This window comes from Frieseomelitta varia, unplaced genomic scaffold, assembly GCF_011392965.1.
Source record: "Frieseomelitta varia isolate USP_RPSP 00005682 unplaced genomic scaffold, Fvar_1.2 scaffold_65, whole genome shotgun sequence".
Lineage (NCBI taxonomy): Eukaryota > Metazoa > Arthropoda > Insecta > Hymenoptera > Apidae > Frieseomelitta > Frieseomelitta varia.
The window spans coordinates 121,754-141,081 of NW_025110423.1; the positions used below are offsets into that span (position 1 = coordinate 121,754).

Here is a 19,328-nt window from a genome sequence, read left to right on the forward strand (position 1 = left end):
TGTCATCGATCCGGAGGACCGCGATTGGTGGCGAGCCATTGTAATCACGATGGTGATATTCGGAGGACTAGCTAGCTCCGAGCAAATGTGTGAAATTTCGATTGCTACTTTTATTTGATCTTTCAAGTAAAACGCGTTTTTATTAAAGTTTGGAGATAGAATCGTCCTACGAAGATTGTGTGAGAACGAATCACAAAATTTAGCGGAAACCGTTGGACAAAAGTAGCAACTTCATGGGAAATCAATCTAGTAAGTTTCACGTCCACAAAATTGGCGCTGCTTTGCATCAGTCAACTCGACGGATATATCTTCTCTATTTTTTTCAAACTGTTCCTTTTCCTGCGAAAGAAATAAATATCACACTTCGCCAAAGAGTACACAGCAACTTCCCCTGAACCGCAGAAGAATGGCTGTTGTTCCGTGCAAAACCGCGCCAGGTCAACGACTTCCCCCAACTGGTACAAAATTAACCCTTCGCGCGAGAGGTCTGCTCAGGAGTCCTCGTAATCGCTTGTTTCTAAATTTCAATTTCCTAGTCCCGAGATGGTTAATTGTGGAGAGATGGCGCGCGTAACGAGGAGAAAGATCCATCGTCGATCCAGCTCGAAGAAGATGGGGAACATGCACGAACCCCGTCGATGTTAAAGTGTCCACCCACCTAGCGATAGCGAGTTTACGAACAATCTTGACCACTTATCGACACATGTAAGTGCACCTTGAACGCGTGCAGCCGACGACTTTATCCATCGTGCTGATTCAACGCTGGCGCTGATTTATCAATAAATTAACGCGGCGTAAACTTGACGCGTTATCGTCGAAACGCCTCTCCCTTTCTCTGCCGAAATCGGCAAATCGTGGGACGCGCGTATTGCAACAGCGCGATAACGATAAAGCATGCACCGTACTCGCGACTGTGTAATGCCGATTCGAAGAACGACTGCCCACGAATCATCAATTTATTTAGAAAAAAAAATTTACTTTTCCGAGAAAGTGTCTCCTACGAATTATTCAGAAAAGTATTTATTCCCCGATTCAACTTCTTTCACGTTTTTTAGGCTTTTAAACAATTCTGTGAAAGTGAACATACTTCGACGAAAACAAAATTATTTCACTAATTTGAACTCGAATTTATTTTCAATATTGTTCACGGTCACTCGTGTTTTTAAAGTAAATTATGTTTTTTTATCTATTTATTATAATTTCTTATAATTTTTTAAGGTATAATGATTTTTTTAAATAGTTCAAAGAGTCATAATTTATATCATATAATTTTGAAAGTTCAATCTGAATATATATAGATTAATCCCGAAAGAATTTTCATCTTCTAAATCTCGTATCCATTTCGCTGCGAAGAAAAAAAAATCTAACCTCTCGTAGCATAGAAATAACGTTAGGGTTACAATCACCGCGGAAATTCCCAAAGGGCAAACGTGAGCCATTTTCATTGCACACACAGGGAGGATGCGAGCCAGCAAAGCCTTTCAGAGAGAAAAGAGAAAAATGTCTTCTACACCCCGCCCAGGCTAGCGAAATTTCCCTGACAGCATACTGATATACGTCGATTCATAGCTTTAACATTCGAGCAATCTTCTCGGCTAGTACATATGTAAGTAATATAGTACATATGTAAGGTACATCCGCATGTACGTGCATGTACGTACCTATCTATAGACGGTGGCTATAGAAATTCCTATCGAGAAAATTGAATCTTTAAAACTCTCGAGTATAACCGAGTAATAATAAATCAAGTTAAATGATTAAACTTAATTCAATTATGCAAATGCCATTTCTCTTCTTTGCTCAAATTTGTTTCTTTTCTCTGATTCTGTTATATCTGAATCTTATGTTCTATCCTCTTCAAAACGAAGTTTTATAAATTTGATTTATAAATTTTTACCGGCGTGCGTGTCAACAATTTCGACTCAACTCGTACGAAACATTTTTAGTTTATGTGAGACCGTCAGCAAGAACACAGATTGTTTTAGGGACATAAATAAAAAGTAGCCAGCGTGGAACACACGGATCAAATCAAGTATTTTGCATGCGGGTTACAGACTTTCCTGTAAAGCTTAATTGCTGAAGACTGAAGGTCTTCGGCATAGCACGGATTCAGCCGCAACCATACAAGAATATTCTTTGCGAGGTACCAGTCACCTTTATTATAAAGATATTCACGATTCGAACGGGTAAAATCCTCAGCCCTTCGGGGTTATTAACGAAGGTGCACCATCTCAATCGGGACCTTGAGAAGTCACGAATTATAATATAATTGCTTACACGTTTCACGTGTAAGAGCACGTGGCGCTTCTAATGTTCTGCGGTTCCTTCAAAATCCCAAGTCGCGTCATGTTCATTAATTTCCTGTGATCCAAGAGCTTTGTCGACAAATAATTTCAATAACAACCAGAACGCGGATTTTTTACTTTTAAATTTTTATGAATATAATTAACGCTTGACGAAGGCAGCAAAATGGTCAATTGAATATTTTTGTATTTGATAATTGATAGACGTAAAACACAGTGTATTTTTGGAGACTTGAATGATTCTTCTTTTCCTTGTATTATAAAGAATTTCTGTTTCGTTTACTTACAACGTCCTGACGATGGAAATTTTACGCTTCAGTCGTCGGTAGTTCTAGTGCTAAAGAAATGGAATCTAAATGGAAATTTGTTTCATCAACCAAGTAAACACTCTACTTTGCATATTTTATGCGTACTTCGCGTATTTCATATGCTTTCTCGTATTACGCGCAACTTGTATGCATTTTTGCATCATCAAATATACCATAAATTCGCAATCTAACAATAACTATCGATTCTCGTAGTAGAGACAGTGGCAATTAAATATTTATACCTTCGTGATTAATTACATTCTACATTTTCTCGATTTATTATTTTATCTGAACGACGTGCACAACATTATTTTGCCAGACGATTTATTTCATATTACCTATCCCAGAAATATGCGCGTTGAACGATTTGCAGAACGATGGAAACAGGCTACGTTAAACAGGCTGATAAACTACGCACTATTGGAAATCCATAATGCACCGTTCCACAGGCGCAAAAGCACGTCGATGTGTCACGCCAGTAAAAATATTGCGAATTACGAGACAACAACTTCTGCGAATAACTTGCAGGCGGATTATAAACGAGATAAAAATTCAACGAAGCGATGTTTCAGGTAAGATACGTGTTAACGGAGACTTTGGTCTTAAAACTCTAATCTAAATATTCGGGATGCTCGTGAGTAATGTCGTTTTCTTCAAATTTAATAAACATTGCCATCTAGTGACAATAATTTACAATATTCTAGTTATATACTAGAATGTAACATAACCTGTATTCTAGTTATATACTAGAATATAACATAACCTGTATTCTAGTTATATGCTAGAATATAACATAACCTGTATTCTAGTTATATGCTAGAATGTAACATAACCTGTACTCTATATACTAGAATATACTAGAATGTAACATAACCTGTATTTTAGTTATATACTAGAATATACTAGAATGTAATATAACCTATATTCTAGTTATATACTAGAATATACTAGAATGTAACCTATAACCTATATTGTAGCCATATACCATTCTAGTTACATAATGTCAATATGTTTAGTGTGCTTATTGTTAAATTATATTGTAGATAAAAACTATATTAACTCTTAAATAAAATAAAATATTCTATAGTATCAAACAACGTCATTACTTATGGGCATCCCTAATGCAGATGCATTTATCTTCGAAATCCTCACCTTTCACGCGGAAGGATTTACTCTCGCGAGAATGAGCCATTAACACACGCTGAACGTAAAAATGTATTTCCAAGGCGCTCTTCCCAAGTTCAGTTTGCGCCAGCAATGTCTCTCGCGAGCGCTACGATTTTTTTCCAACAACTCGAGTCTTTAAAACGCTTCCGCGAACAGCGAGGTGATGCAAGTGTTCTTCAACAATGCAACCGCGAGAGTCATTAAGCGCGCAAATGTACGTGCACAGTTTTTCCGTGTATAATGCGCGTGCTGATCGTAGATAAGCGTAGTAACGACAAAAGGAGAGAAGAAAAGAAAAGAAAAAAAAAAAAGAAATACGAACATGTAGAGGTATTGCAGGAAACTGCACGATTCTTCATTTGCATAAATTTCGCGCTGGACCCATTCATCCTTGACTCGATTAATTACGATCTGGCGAATGTCGTTGAGGTACGAAAGCCCGTTTCATCCTTCGCTCCTCGACTAACTGAGGTTCTGCATTCAACACCCGAGGTTTAGAAGTTTACATTTTCCATTGTTTCGTTCTTTCGATTTCGGGCAAGACTAATTTTTTTCTTTCGAGAATACCAGCTCAATTTTTCTATTCAATAATTCCTAAAACAAAGACAAAAGCTCGCAAACTGTATTTGTGAAAACTGTGACCGATCCACCCCAACAAACTAGATCTGTTTTATGTCTCCGACTTTGCGTGCAAACTCGCACGCTGAGGCATAGAAGTGAGTAAAGTAAATCCTCGAACGGAAGCATAAACGGCGCGGAGACTAAGGATAAAGAAGAACGAGTTGAGCGCAAGACCTTTGGAAAAAAAAAAAAAAGAAAGAAAAAATCCTACGGCGGGACGTGATTATGGGCAAACGAGAGGAACATAAAGAAACGGTAAAACGCTGGCTTACAGCCAGGTCAATGCGAAAGTGCCACGCAACGTGCACACGATGGACGGTTGCCGTTCGATTGACTCTCGCGATTGCAGCAGCTGCATCACTGAAACTGCTGATCATATACGAGGCTCCGGTGGATTACGAGAGCTGATGTCAGTGCTGCGATTGCAGTAACATGTTGGCTACGTTAGCGAACACACGTAGAGGACGGGAATCGATGAATACGATTCAGGTCATTGGCAATAGCAAGTTAAAGCGTCCGTCGACCAGGTAACTACGGACTTTCGATCGAGGAGAAAGCCGCGAGATTCTCAGGTATTTCTGCGCTCATCGCCAGTTGAGTCGATGGCTCACGAAATTTTTTCCAGTAATGTAATAATTATTAATAATAAAATATAATTATTAGAGCAATAATACTATAATAATACAACTATTAGAGTAATAATACTATAATAATATAATTATTATAGTAGATTCCTACATTCGTCCTAACCTTCTTCCGTAATAATTATTATAGTAGATGCTTACATTCTTCCTAACCTGCTTCCGTAATAATTATTATAGTAATATTATAGTAGATTCTTACATTTTTCCTAATCTCCTTACGTAATAATTATTATAGTAATAATACCATAATAATATAATTATTATAGTAGATTCCTACATTCGTCCTAACCTTCTTCAGTAATAATTATTATAGTAATAATATTATAGCATTCTTACATTCTTCCTAACTTTCTTCCGTAATAATTATTATAGTAATAATACTACAATAATATAATTATTATAGTAATAATACTATAATAATATAATTATTATAGTAATAATATTATAAGTTCCCAAATCTTCTTCCTAACCTTCCTAGATTCTCACAAAATAACGTGTTAAATTCTTAAAAAGCCGTGTTATGTAAGGTACAAAAGATCATGTTCCAGAAGCTTATTAAAAATAAATTAATCAAGTTCAACGTGGAAAAACGTAAACGAAAAAAAAAAAATAGAATTCGTATAAAATATTTTCATTTAATTATATGGCCTTCGTTCGATGATTTTCTTCTTTTCACTGCTCGATACAATTAAACGAGGATGTTTCTTCGGTCGGACAGTATCATCTTCATTTTCGGGACTTCGATATACAGTTGCATTGCCAAATAAATTATCCTCCAATTATCTAAACGAGATAATCCTTTGAATACTTATTGTACGAAAATCACGAGACTGTGCAGCAATTCTCTGTTGGAGAATAAAAAAAATTACTGAACTGAACATACGAATACTCATTGTTTCGAACATACGAATACTCATTGTCAGTGATGTGCAACTAACTTTAATAGGAAACGTAAAATGAAACCTTGAGATTCTTGTCACAATAAAATAGATGGCCGACAGCAGCGATGAATCAATATACAGGGTGATTCACATAACTCGCGCGAGACGAATCATTGTAAAATATCTCCTTAACCATTAAGTTCGGGATCAATGTGTGCTCAATACCTTTTTACATGAAATTTAATATTCTTCCGATTTATGAAGAGGAAAATATATGGTTCGATGAAAAAGAATAAAGATGGCCTTGGAAATTTCGAAACCTACAAAAAAATTGACACGCCATATTTCGCGTCCCTTAAAATCATGCAACTTTTATATTAAACATTATCAAATCATTAGACGCGTAATTCAGATATCGTTTCAAATGTGCAAGTTACGTGAATCACCCTGTATATACGCATAAACTCTTGCTGTGGTTGGTCATCGATGTACAAATGTGTACATAGTACATGTGTACATAGTACATGTGTACATAGTACGTGACATAATTTTCTAAATGTGTTGAATAAAAATCCCCTTATCCCTTGTTGTAGAAGTGTTACACAATTTTTCTTTCGGCGTTTGAAACTCGAAATCGCGGTGGCAAGGTGCATGATTTATCGAGCAAGCCGCTGCTGTAACTCCATTTGCTTCAGACTTTCTCGTTGCTCGGGAACGTTTACAATTGTAATTGTAGGTTAATTAGATCCTCGCGATTCGTGCCTGGATCTTATTCGTGCTGGATTATCTCACTCGCGGCCGCGAAAAAGTTAATTAAAAGGCATCGGGTTAACGGGACCGCGTAGCCGAGTCGGCGTAGTTTTTAGCGTGACTGCACCAAGCCATCGTCTATGACCATGTAACTCTGGCCAATCATTTACGCCACTTTACGACTCCGGCTCGAATCAACGGCACAGCGGCGATGACACGATATCATCTAAATTAATCCTTCTTGCGTATAATTAACGGTGGAACACTTACGTTGCGCCGAGGCCGTCGAGTGCCAATAAAATTGAAAACGCGAACGAGGCCTAACCGCGTTCGTTAGCCTCTTGGACGGATCGTTCGTTCGCCTCCTTTTTTTTTTTTTGTTTTCTTTTGTTCTTTTCTTTTTTTCTCTCTTCCAAACGGATACATACATACTTCTCGCGTCGACGCGCGCGTTGCTCGGCCGCAGCTGCGTTTCTGCGTGCCGCCGCGCCGATTACGCATTGGACGCAGATTAGACAGAACGTCAGAGGCCGAGCATGCAATATGCACGTGGATAAGCGGATCTTTGTAACCAGCCTCTCTCTTCAGATCGCGGCCAAAGCTCGATTTATGGATACGAGGACTCGATACTGAATCGAAGATCTCTCCGAACGATCAATTTGTCATTTTTTTTTTCTAGATTTTTTTTTTGATGTTGCATTTTTTACATGGTGGCCGAAAGTTTTTTTCCTACCTATCTTTTTTTTTTTTTATAAAACATTAAAAATATAAGAGAAATCAATTAATTTTGTTAATTTTAAATTAAATTCACGTTCAAGTCAATGATTTTTTTTCGTTCGGACCAAGTTAATTGACTTTCACGCTTCCTTTAGGTCAAAAATTTACTTTTTGAACAATAAGAATTGTGTCATCAGGATTTTAGAGATGCTTGGATGGGGCAGGGTTGAGAAACAAGGGTTGAGAACCACTGCTCTGGATACAACAGTTACATCAAGGAAGCGCTAACGCGCCGCATGGCACTATCTAATGGTTTTCTAAATGGCCCCTACCACTAAAACGAAAATTAACGAAAACTAAATTTGATCTTAACGCTATTCCTAACAACGTAATAAAATTAAAAAAATTATAATTCTGCGACTTATTTCTGTAGAGTCGTAAGTATTTCTAAAAGAAAAAAAAAAAGAAAACGGTAATGAAATTAGTCGCAAGGGGAGTTCATGCCCATTATGCAAGAATCTGATGAATTATCTGTCCGCGATGACTAACGAGGAGTAATCGTGTAATACCGGCTCGTAAAGGGAAATCGAGGAGCAATTTTCTTCCGTGCCGTGAGGCACTTGCCTTGATATCAAAATTGGTTTCAATGCCACTCGGACAAGGCTCGCCAATGAAGCAAAGTGACGGGCAATTTACTGCCACTTTTCACTTTCGAGAAATGCATAACGCCGAGTAAACGGATCACCCGGCTCTATTCATTTCGCACATCCCTCTACCTTCAATCTATCTAATACGGTGGATAGGCCAGAAGTTCCTTCTCACCTAGTTTCTTTTTTTTTTTTTTTCAACAAAATAATAAAAAAAAATTAACTTTGTTAGTTTTAAATTAAACTCGAGTTCTAGTTAATGATTTTTTTCATTAAAAATTGTATATATATGTATGTATGTATGTATGTATATATGTATGTATATATATTTTTCTTTCGTGTATAGTGTTTTAAAAATTGTATAAAAATATACAATAAAAAAATTATGAATTTATTTTAGTAGGAAGTGATTTTTGGCCCACCCTATATTATATATATATGTATATATATTTTTTTTTTCATTAAAAATTGTATAAAAATATAAAATAAAAAAATTATGGATTTATTTTAGTAGGTAGCGATTTCTGGCCCACCCTACATTATATATTTTTTTTTTTTCATTAAAAATTGTATAAAAATATAAAATAAAAAAATTATGGATGTATTTTAGTAGGAAGCGATTTTTGGCCCACCTTATATTGTATATATTTTTTTTCATTAAAAATTATATAAAAATATAAAATAAAAAAATTATGAATTTATTTTAATAGGAAGCGATTTTTGGCCCACCCTATATCATATATATATATATATTTTTTTTTTCATTAAAAATTGTGTAGTGTTTCAAAAATTATATAAAAATATATAATAAAAAAAATTATGGATTTATTTTAGTAGGAACCCCATATTACTCCATAACCCTATATTATTCCGCCCAGGCAGAAAGTGATAATTAACTAACAAGAGTAACAAAATTTTCTGCACGTTATTAAACATCATAGTGCAAAATAAATGAACGTGATTGCAAAATTAAAAAGAAGAGAACGGTGATATTTCACATACATACTGAGACAATTAGAATGACGTGGTCGCAGAAAAATACGCGAAATATGCCAGATCAATCAAAGTCAGCTCGACAAACTCGAACCTACCTCCTCCAGTAAGTAATTAAACGCGCGATTAAAAGCACAAATTGCGCGCAACACTATCGCATATCGGTCGGTAGGCACAAATTGAACATTTCACATTACACTATGGCCGTTCAGTGATCGTCGTTCCACGAGCTCGGCAACGATACTCGCCGGGAGAGAGCGAGTCTCTTCTCTGGCTAAATCCACGTGAAACATACGTAATATTTTTGTCCACATCTTCCGATGTAGGTCTAGAGTCGCGACCCGATTTCTCGGATGCGCCGGTGCGTCCGAAAATGCGGTCAGGTATTATTCTGCGTAGGAATATTGTGCAACACACATACACACATACACACGTACGCGACACCGTCTTCTGCTAAATTAATGCAGGGCAAAGATAACGCGGCGAAGGCGGATCCTCTCGTTCTACGGGCGTACGTGTAACTATTACGTTCGTTGCTCCAATTTGATTGGAGTTGGGAAATTGCTCGCTTTCTCGACGCGAGGATCGTTATTACATTGCATTAAGATCATCTCTTCACGCGCACCGTTGCATCAGGTGTGCAAATTGATTCGGCGACTTTTCTTGTTTGAGCTGCAAGCTTAGTTATCGCGCACGTGAGACGTCCATTAATCCTTTAGGCACCGATTTATTTGAAAAGATCTTTGCAAAACAAATTTAATCTGTAGTATGTAAAAGCAGATTTCGTGAAAAGAAGAATTCATTTATTTCAGTGATGTACGTAGTATTGAGAAGACTTCAGGTAATCAGAATTGCAAAAGGAAAATAAATAAATAAGAGAAACAAAATGAAAAGAAATGAATTCAAGGTATAACGAAAGGCAAATTGCTAACAATTTCTAAGAGTATTTTTCAAAGCAAGTTCACCGAAATATTGGAATTGTTTCTTCTGTTGCAACTGAGAATAAATACTCTCAAATGAACAAGAGAAATGTACTGTCAAATGTACCCACGGTGTTAAGAAATCTGTGTTCTCGATACAGATGTGAAATAGAGAAATGGCGCCACGCAAGTCGAGAACTTTTTCGTTCCAAAAATCGTGATATTCCCTCAGTTTGAAAGTATATATTTAAGTAAAACAAAATAGGCAAACCGAAATGACAAATTTATTACTTGTCGATCATTTCTATCCAGTGAATATCATACCGACGAGTTCAAAGGGAAAGCGACGATTTATGATATATATGGTTTGGTCGTTCGTTACGGTCCGCAATCAGTTGCCAGCGCAAGCGGTCAAACGTGGCGCAAGTCTTTCTCATTGTCAGTAATGAAGTAATACGGGGGAATGGCATTCGGCCAGAAAGGAAATTTCGAATGCGTCGGAGGGAGGATCCGCGAGCTTTTCGAAAGCTAACTTCGCGACGGAAAGTGTCGGCAAACGAGCCGCCGATGCAAAACGCGCGCGTTGGATTGTGCAACAACGCTCGATTGTGCCGGCCTGCAGCTAAGTTGTCCCAGTTTCTTCGGCCACGTTCCGCCGCCGCCGTTTGGCAAAAGCACAGAGAACCGAGCACGCCGCAATCATCGCGGATCGCGAAACAATGCGCCGCGCAACGATTTGTTCTTTCTCGGAAACAAGGGGAGAGAGGAAGCAGAAAAAAAGGAAAAAAGAAAAAAAGAAAGAAAAAATAGAAAGTGGAAAGCCATCGAGATAGCGCGCCCCGATTCCGAACCGGTGATCGCTCGACCGTAGTTCGACAGCTACTCTTACCATTCTTCTAACATTTACCCGTGCACCGTTACGTCGTAAACAGTCCGCCGAGGGTCAACATTCGCGTCGTGCAGCGCACCTGTTTCTTTGGCATACCAACTTCGCGTCGCGTTGCACACAAATTTATGCGTGCCAAAAAAGAGGGGCTGGATGAGCTCGAACGCGTTTCATCGTTGGTAAGAACGCTCGCGGAACGTTTGATGCGACGTCTACTGTGTCAGTTCATCAAACGAAAATAATTATATATGAAAATATGTTAGAAAATAATATATTAATATAAAATAACACAAAATATATAAATATATATAAAATATATATTAATGTAAAATAATATGATTAAAAAATAATACATGCAAATATATGCAAAAATAATATATTAGAAATGTATAATATATTATATATACATTATATAATATAGTATATAATACACAAATATATACTATATAATATTATATAATATAGTATATAATATACAAATATATACTATATATACTATATAATATATAATATACTATAATATAAAAATATATTGGAAATATAAAATATATTAGAAATAAAATTTATATAAAAAAAATAACAATCGGCAAAGATATTTCCTACATCGTAACGTTGTGTCACGCGTTAAATCTAGGATAAGGTGATAAGATACAAACTCTTCTCTTATCAGTACGCTCCCGATGAAACAGTAACAGAATGTACACTCCATTTAGAAGCACACGTCCAATAAAAACTTTACAGGGAATTGCGCGCAATAGAATAAGAAAGAGAAAAAAAGAAAAAAACTATTTTGTTAGATCATTGATTGGCGTTCGAATATTTCAAGGAATCGCTCACGTTAGAGAGAAACGCGATAAAGAATTTCACCACTATACGACCTGGTGCTCGCAGGATGATACAACTCTCACTTTCTACCAGCCGTGGGGAGAGATGATCCATCGCGATGTAATTTCTGCATGCTTGGAACGTGCAGTTACAAAACAAAATAACCTTTCGCATCGAGCTGTCTCTGTCGTAACTCGTATTGATCTTTCCGCCATCAGCGCGTCTGAATTTCGAACGATCAGAATTGAATCTTACCGCGTCCACTTTCGACGAGAGAGATTTGAGTTCGACTTTGGTTTCAACGGAAAAAAATTAGAGACATTTCACACCGCGGATACGAAACACGGCGGGCAATCAACGATAAGCAGGCGTATTGGAAAACACAGACGGCCTGACATGGGAAACAATAGCAGAGATCGGAAACAATTATCGTGAATGCACGCGCGGTTTCGAGGCTGCGGAAACACAGTTCGGTGAGATGTCGCATTTCACGGACGACGTCTCTCTGGAGATAATAGATCTGACAACGCAAAACTGGCGTTGAACTCTAGATCGTGCATCTACGCCAAGTTTAATCAGTTTTTTGTCCGCTGGACAAAACGGACCGGTTCGCTGGGTTGTTTTCGCGTGTGAATCACTCGCGCGGCGAGCCTCGTAAATCACCGGCTAATATGAACTTATGACGTACGTACGTGGCTTAATACGCTGCGCGCAAATCGGTATAATGGAGTTTCAAGTGTGCGAAAGAGCGGGCCCGAGATGTAAATCGACGGTGGACCGTTGTATTAAAAGAAGAGAGTGACATTTGTTCCACGGGTTTCGCGCGAGATTGGAAAATTATTTAATTGACGCTAATTAAATTGACGCTTGGTTTCTAAACGGAGTGGATTAACACCCCTGAATGCCGCATTAGTTGATTGCTCCTTCCTTCCTCGTTGATTATCTACTATTAATCTTTAATATCGAATCGATGTTACGTATCAGTCGATAAAGGAGTTTCCATTTCGAACGAGCAAATAAATGATTATTCCAAGTTTCAACCGCGAGTGTTCATTCACTGCTAAAAACTAAAGAACGTGAAAATCCAAACATAAGGATCTACTGAAACGCGCGTTAATCAAAAGTGGAATAATAATTGAATAAGAATAATTTCCACCATGAATGTTCATAATGTCCCTTTTGGTGAGTACTTATATTTGCAAACAGATCTTTTCCCATACGAAACACACAAAAAGTAAAATACGAAAAATTTTACACGATCATTTTGAAAATAATTTTCGTATTGCCACTACCTGTATCGATACTGACGAACTGTTATCTAAAAAAACAACCTCGGTATTCTTATTAAAAATTTTCATACTTTTCTAATTAATATAATCTAATCAATGTATTGTTTCACTATAAATATCCTCGTAAATAATATAGATTACATTAAACTGGTAAAAACATATGTATACTATATGTGGCCTTCGATAAACTTTTGTCAGCCAATAAGGCCCAGAAAATCTAAAACCCACGCATGACGGGCCGTACTGGCCGGTGGCCGGGTCTCGCGAGACCCAAGCTACTAACTACATATATACATACATGTTCCAATGGAACGATGTACACCCATATGTAGTCGTTAGTAGCTGGTTCAATTTTATTTCTATTTTGTTATTTTTATTATGATTGTTATAACAATAGGATAGTAAGAAAAAAAAAACACCTTTTGCTACTTTTATTACCTATAAATAATTATTTATTTATAATTATTTATTTTCGTTGTACCTAATAAATTAAATCGCATTTATGTTTGCTACAAACAAAATTGTGACAATTGCTACATTTAGCGCTATATTTGTTGTCGATTGCCTATGCAAATAAAACATCTCGATCGTTTTAAGTTTGAAAGTTTCAAATTTTAAAAAATGGAAAACACTAAAAAGACTAAAAAGTACAAAAAAATGAAAAATACTAAACAAACTAAAGAATACAAAAAATGAAAAATATTACAAAACTAAAGAATACCACTAATGAAAAATACTGAAAACAATGCACTGAAATACACTTCCGGACTATTCGCTATGACTGCCTCTTCAGAACTGACTCGTACGTGCGTTCATCACCGATTTGACTTCTTATTGGAAACGTAATATGATCCCCATTTTTGATCGCCAAATAGTAGCCGTAAAGGCTAACTTTGTATGACTCACGCACAAAGTAGGACTTCAAACGGGTCACCGCAGACTCAGCCACCGTTATGCGAGGGTTAAAGAATACTTTCACGCGTAAGCAATTCCCAAATGCGGTAATAACGTATATACGAACTAACGTATGTACGTACAAGTTCTCGAGGCGATTCGCTGCACCTGTCCTTTTTTTTCTACCCGACGATTTATAAATTCGTAATTCAGTTTTCCGCGTAAAGCGTTTCAATGCAGACGAGCGTTAAAAACACACTCGTCGGCTTGATACTTTGGTGGCGCGACGATTTCAAGGGATTAATGCACGCTGTGCCGCTTCGTCCTTTGCATTCATGAATAAAGAAATATCTCGACGGTACTCCACCCATAAAACGCACGGTTATTTTGAATTCGTTCTCCCGCACACGTCGCGTGTCCGGACACGTGTTCGTGTATACGCACGGCTTCGCCCTATACATAATACAACAATTTATATCGAATGAAAAATCATTTGATCTCGAAACAACGAACGATCGACCGTGTGCAACTGAAGAAAGATGTTTTCAACGTATTTTATTGGTGCACTCTGCATGTTTTTATAAACGCAATGAAATCAAAACGAGATCACGATTATTAAAAAAAAACCAATGTTTGTTTGTCAAAAATTAAAGGGATGAAGTTTTATAGATAATTCAGTCTAATCGTTCCCTCCCCCCCAAAAATTAACAATTGATCTCGATTTAACTGGGTTGTCCGGTCTCAATTAAGCCGATTGATTGAACACTCAGGGCGTAATATTACAAAACCTGTGTATCTTAAAATTTATCACGCCACCGAGTAGAGTAAAACACAGATGCCGAATGAAAATAGATAGAGCAGCAAAAGATTCCAAACAGCCGACAATTATCCTTAGAAATGTCTAATTCGTAAATTACATTGAATTACCGCGCCAATTGCATGATCCCATGCTTTTCTAACCTCAATCGCCGAGAAAACAAAGAGCACTCCAAATGGCAAATTAAATACGTCGAGAAGAGTACAATCATCCTTTTTAATTCCATCTTATTACTAATAACACAATGGTACTAGCGTGATGCTGCTACTAATTTCCGTCAGCAAGTATGAAAACCGGCGGGTTGTGTACGCGGCTTTATACACGCGACGAACGCGAAATGAATTTATGTGTAAAATGACAGAAGTGACACACACGGGAAGACCTATCGGAAAAAGATGATCCAAGATTAGCGAGGTAACCTCTGAAAGTACGTACAAAGTTAGCTATCGGATTTCCTGGGGGAGGGCAGAAAACGTTTAAAATGTCAACAAGGTCGAAAGGCCGGGCGAGTTAATTGGCGCATGAATGTCACGGCGAATTTTAATCATCAAGTCTGCCAGTATAGAATCGTCCATAGAGACGCGATGAACTCCGGTTGAAATAATTTTAGCAGCAAGCTGAGAGATAATTTTCGAAATCGTTGGAACGTTACGCCTATGGGAACGAGTGAAATTAAATGAAAAAGCGTAACGAGTATTGTACCACGCTTCCGTAGGGAAAACGCGAAAGAAGAAGGCTCGGGTATGTCAACAAGCATCGATCGATAATGCTGACGCATACACGTTTCCGTACGATCTAACGGTCCTTTGATAAATCGTCGCGAAAGGTCGAATCGATGCGGTTCGCACAGCGTTACTTATGTAGAAAAGTATATTATATGAAAGAGGAGAGCTTACGTTGCCCGTTGTGGAGTTGGTTCGCAGCAACACAAAGATCGTCAAATATTCCCCCTCGAGGAGGAGGAGGGGGAGGAGGAGGAGGAGCAGATCGTCCGTGATCACTGTTGGTCCCTTTGTCCGAACTTTACGTGAAGGAAATGCAGAACGCTCAACGGCACAACAAGAGACGCGCGTAATCGGCGAGAGCCTCCAAAGCCTCCGACTGCTTCTCTCCGGCAAGAAAATCGAGACATATAACGGAGTACTTCTCTTTCCACTGTCACTGTGAACTTGTTAGCCGAACCGTGACCAGCCGCAATTACGCGCGATCTCGATCGAGATACACGTTACGCACAGAGCACCGGTGACTGACGTCGGTTCGAATTCTCGTCGGTTCTAGCTAGCGTCGGGAAAACCACCCCCTGCACAGCCGGCGCCCCAACAGCCATGTGCCGCCCTAAACCTCCGCCCATTGGCCCCGACGAAACATTCTACCGACTCCTGATTGTTCCACGGTTCTTTCTGTTACACGTCCGAATCGTAACCGAATGAGAATTTCGAACGCACGCTGGGTCGGGCGTTTGGTCCGTGTTACGTTATCATGAGCGACAACTCTGCACGACCCATCCCTGCGGGAGCTCGCCAAGAAAGGGGGAATGGGAAAAGACCGACTGACAAGACGTCACGTCTCCCGGGAGCGCTTCGATCTCTCTGAACTCACCATATCTACCGCACAGCTGGCCGCGTGTCTATACATAACACTGGCGAATGCACCAGGACCGACGGACAGCCCGTAATTTTGACGTCGTTACGCAGAAACGTGGGAGAACTTTGCCAAACGAGGTACACACACCGCGCACGATCTTCACCCGCAAATCGAGAAAATGGCGTTGCTCGCTCCCTCGCGCTCGTTCGCTCTAGCAATATCTCAAGCTACGCTGATGTCTATCGTTGGCAACTAGCGCCCATTCCTCGACGCGAGGAATCTGGTAACTAACGCGCGGGAAAATCAAAACACCTTTCCCTGCTGGACAGTAATAATTTTTGAAAATAAAGAATATTATCTATTTAGAATATAATAATATTTGAAAATAAAGAATATTATATGAGCTAAAGAACGTTCTACGGAATGATTTAGTTGCTTGTAAAAATAATACGAACGTTTACGAGAAATTTGACTTTAGCTAATAAAGCAAAGGATGTACACTTTAAGAAATACGTGGCGCCACTTACTACACGTATGTGATGGAATGAAAATATTGCCGGTTCATCCAAATAATCCCGCGAGAGTTAAGCAATTACAATAATATAAGCCTAAGAACTCAATTTGTTTTTAACAATAAATTGGAAATAATTGAATTGTATCATGGCTGATGAGACAGAGCAGGTAAGAATGCTTGATTCAGAGCTTCGAATATAACTTTTGACCATAACCTCAATATACATTTCCAGGTCCCAGCAATAAATGTTAAAGAACCCCTAGATCTTATAAGATTAAGTCTGGATGAGAGAATATACGTTAAAATGCGGAACGAGAGAGAGTTACGAGGACGATTACATGCAAGTATCAATTTTATCTACATATTGTATAGGTAATATGCATATATCTTTTAACCTATTTTATATCTAAAGATCAAAACTCTTAATTGAAGGCATACGATCAGCACTTAAATATGGTGTTGGGTGAGGCAGAAGAAACTGTAACTACAGTAGAAATTGATGAAGAGACGTATGAAGAAGTTTACCGTACAACTAAAAGAAACATCTCTATGCTTTTTGTTCGTGGTGACGGAGTAATTTTGGTTTCACCACCGAGCATGAGAGCGCCAATATAAAATTTCTATTTATATATAATTTAGCTAAGAGATAAGTAATATAGAATTAAGTTCCATATTGATATAATCTTTTATAATTTAAACGTGATAAAATTGTGGTACACTGTATTAAAATAATACACATGAATTAAAAGTTTATAAATAATGTAAATTGTGGGGTACAATGTTATTTAAAATATTCTTAAAGAATTAACTTTTTTCAAATTCCAATTATACTATATTTTCGTTCGAATTTTTGAAATTGTATTAACTGTAGCAGTTCTTGGAGTAATACTTTGTTCTACGGGTTTCATTAATTGTGATGTGAGATCCGTAATTCTTTGATCTTTTAGCTTTATCAATGATTCGAGATGAGACAATTTTTGATGAAGCATATTTATTAATTCATTCTTTTCTTCCAATTCTTGTTTCAATCGAACGAAAACGTGGCGCGGAACAGTTTTATTTGCTATTTCTTCAGGATTAAGCACCGACTTAACAACTTCTTCTCAAGAAATAAAATTTTGCTCAAACAATTTCTTGCACAAATTTTTATACGAGATTTTATATTTTTTTGCAACTGTTCACTTACCCTGTTTTTCGTTTTCCTCGTACTCGGAATACAAGGAACTCCTATCTGCATTACAATCTTTTAAAATTTTTGTACGCACTTCAATTAAAATTTTTTCAATAACACCAGACTGCGAATTTGCCAGTTGATGAATCACATCCTTTCCTAATTTTATGTCAAGTTTTGAAAGTACCTTGCGATTTAAAGTACACCAATTATCTATCTTCTTTGCAATACTATTTCCAGGTATATAGTTATGTATATCGACGTATCTGGGGTAGTATCGCTTTAATAATTCAGCCATAAAGACTGAAAATGATTAAAATATATTATAAATATAACGTCATGCAAAAAATTGCAATGTTACTTGATAAAACAACATCTTCGTTTTATACCGCCGTCAGAAAAATCTCGCGCAAGATTTTTCTTTGGTTTGGAAAACGGTATTTGCTCGATCCAAGTGTATATTTCTTCGAGATTCGCATCAGTTTCCAATTCTACGCTCATATTTCTCTTTCATTTAGTGAAATACGGAAGTGGGTCTTTCATACATTGAAAATTTACGAATGTCACCGTTACATTCGTATTACATTCTGTCAACTTGCAAATTTTTTTTAAGTTGACATAATATATATATACTGCGAATGCAACTTCATTTGGGTTCCTTTCTGTTCACATTTTGATCTTGGAACTGTTCTCATGACAAACATCACGTGTGCTACCTTGCATCAGATTAAGCAACGATGACCAAACTGACTTCAAAGCTTCAACTATTGCATCTTACTTAGCTAGAAAAATTATGTTCGATCACATAAAGTTAAACGTATATTAATAAATCTTTATTTTCACCTTCACGATTGTTTTCGTCAGAAAGAATCATGTTCTTTTCATACAATTAATTTGAAATATACAATCCCTTGAATAATATATCAAAAACCATCAAGTTAATATTCACTTTACATGTCAATATGGATATTCGTAAATAAATGTTAAACAAACCGGCAATCGGGAATAACGTTTCTCGACAGTGTTTGTTCTACGCGCACTCATTAAAATCATTCTCGGAATCAGTGGATAGGTTCAACGTAAATATCACACGATCACACACGTCACCACGACGAAGGTGTTTGAAGACAGTGCGTATGAGCCTGCGTTCACGCGGGCTACGGCATTTATAGAAGAGGCGCACGCTCGTACTCCTCCGAAAGGCTTGGAGAATCCGAAACTTCGCGTTCGTTCTCAGTAGCACGTTGCACGCACGAAGAGCCGAATCAACTGAAGAAACAATGATTTCACCATCTAAATCGATAATTATCAATTAAAATTCGACAAGTTCCTTGAATAAATTACTAATCTTTCAAATTCAAGTTCCTTTTTTCAACGTGAAATTGAAAGTAACGAGT

At 37.5% G+C, this 19,328-nt stretch overlaps 3 protein-coding genes across 6 annotated transcripts in view; 1 reads left to right on the forward strand and 2 right to left on the reverse strand.

Annotated features, from left to right (window-relative positions):
- The window catches only part of LOC122534930 (wiskott-Aldrich syndrome protein family member 3), a 45,799-nt gene extending 29,311 nt beyond the window's left edge, over window positions 1-16,488 (reverse strand). For 2 of the 3 annotated variants that reach the window (XM_043666030.1, XM_043666028.1), the window contains exon 1: window positions 15,559-16,488. The gene's annotated coding sequence lies outside the window, so the exon portion shown is untranslated. The remainder of the gene's footprint in view (window positions 1-15,558) is intronic. The other variant, XM_043666029.1, reaches the window with a different exon arrangement.
- Window positions 16,489-16,688: 200 nt separating this feature from the next.
- Window positions 16,689-17,526, forward strand: LOC122534936 (U6 snRNA-associated Sm-like protein LSm3). The gene is made up of 3 exons (XM_043666039.1): window positions 16,689-16,927; window positions 16,993-17,100; window positions 17,193-17,526. Exons 1-3 carry the CDS (start codon window positions 16,907-16,909, stop codon window positions 17,373-17,375), a joined length of 312 nt encoding a protein of 103 aa, XP_043521974.1. The 5' UTR covers window positions 16,689-16,906; the 3' UTR covers window positions 17,376-17,526.
- On the reverse strand, window positions 17,519-19,015 carry LOC122534934 (sperm flagellar protein 1-like). Of its 2 annotated transcripts, XM_043666033.1 has the most exons (5): window positions 18,925-19,015; window positions 18,775-18,841; window positions 18,321-18,713; window positions 17,947-18,234; window positions 17,519-17,859 (listed from the first exon to the last, which is right to left on the reverse strand). In XM_043666033.1, the coding sequence occupies exons 3-5, from the start codon at window positions 18,430-18,432 to the stop codon at window positions 17,591-17,593; spliced, it is 669 nt and encodes a 222-aa protein (XP_043521968.1). In that variant the 5' UTR covers window positions 18,433-18,713; window positions 18,775-18,841; window positions 18,925-19,015; the 3' UTR covers window positions 17,519-17,590. The 2 variants fall into 2 exon arrangements, with proteins under 2 accessions (XP_043521968.1, XP_043521969.1); XM_043666034.1 differs by lacking the exon at window positions 18,775-18,841 and having other exon boundaries at window positions 18,925-18,959.
- Window positions 19,016-19,328: the final 313 nt, after the last annotated feature.

Bases quoted from the DNA above. Each gene is read 5' to 3' on its own strand.
- LOC122534936 (XM_043666039.1), top strand. From the start codon at position 16,907: ATGGCTGATGAGACAGAGCAG. The intron at 16,928-16,992 runs GTAAGAATGCTT...ATACATTTCCAG, and splicing joins TGGCTGATGAGACAGAGCAG to GTCCCAGCAATAAATGTTAA. The intron at 17,101-17,192 runs GCAAGTATCAAT...TCTTAATTGAAG, and splicing joins AGTTACGAGGACGATTACAT to GCATACGATCAGCACTTAAA.
- LOC122534934 (XM_043666033.1), bottom strand. From the start codon at position 18,432: ATGAGCGTAGAATTGGAAACTGATGCGAATCTCGAAGAAATATACACT. The intron at 18,235-18,320 runs GTATAAAACGAA...AATCATTTTCAG, and splicing joins GCGAGATTTTTCTGACGGCG to TCTTTATGGCTGAATTATTA. The intron at 17,860-17,946 runs GTAAGTGAACAG...TTTCTTGAGAAG, and splicing joins CGAGGAAAACGAAAAACAGG to AAGTTGTTAAGTCGGTGCTT.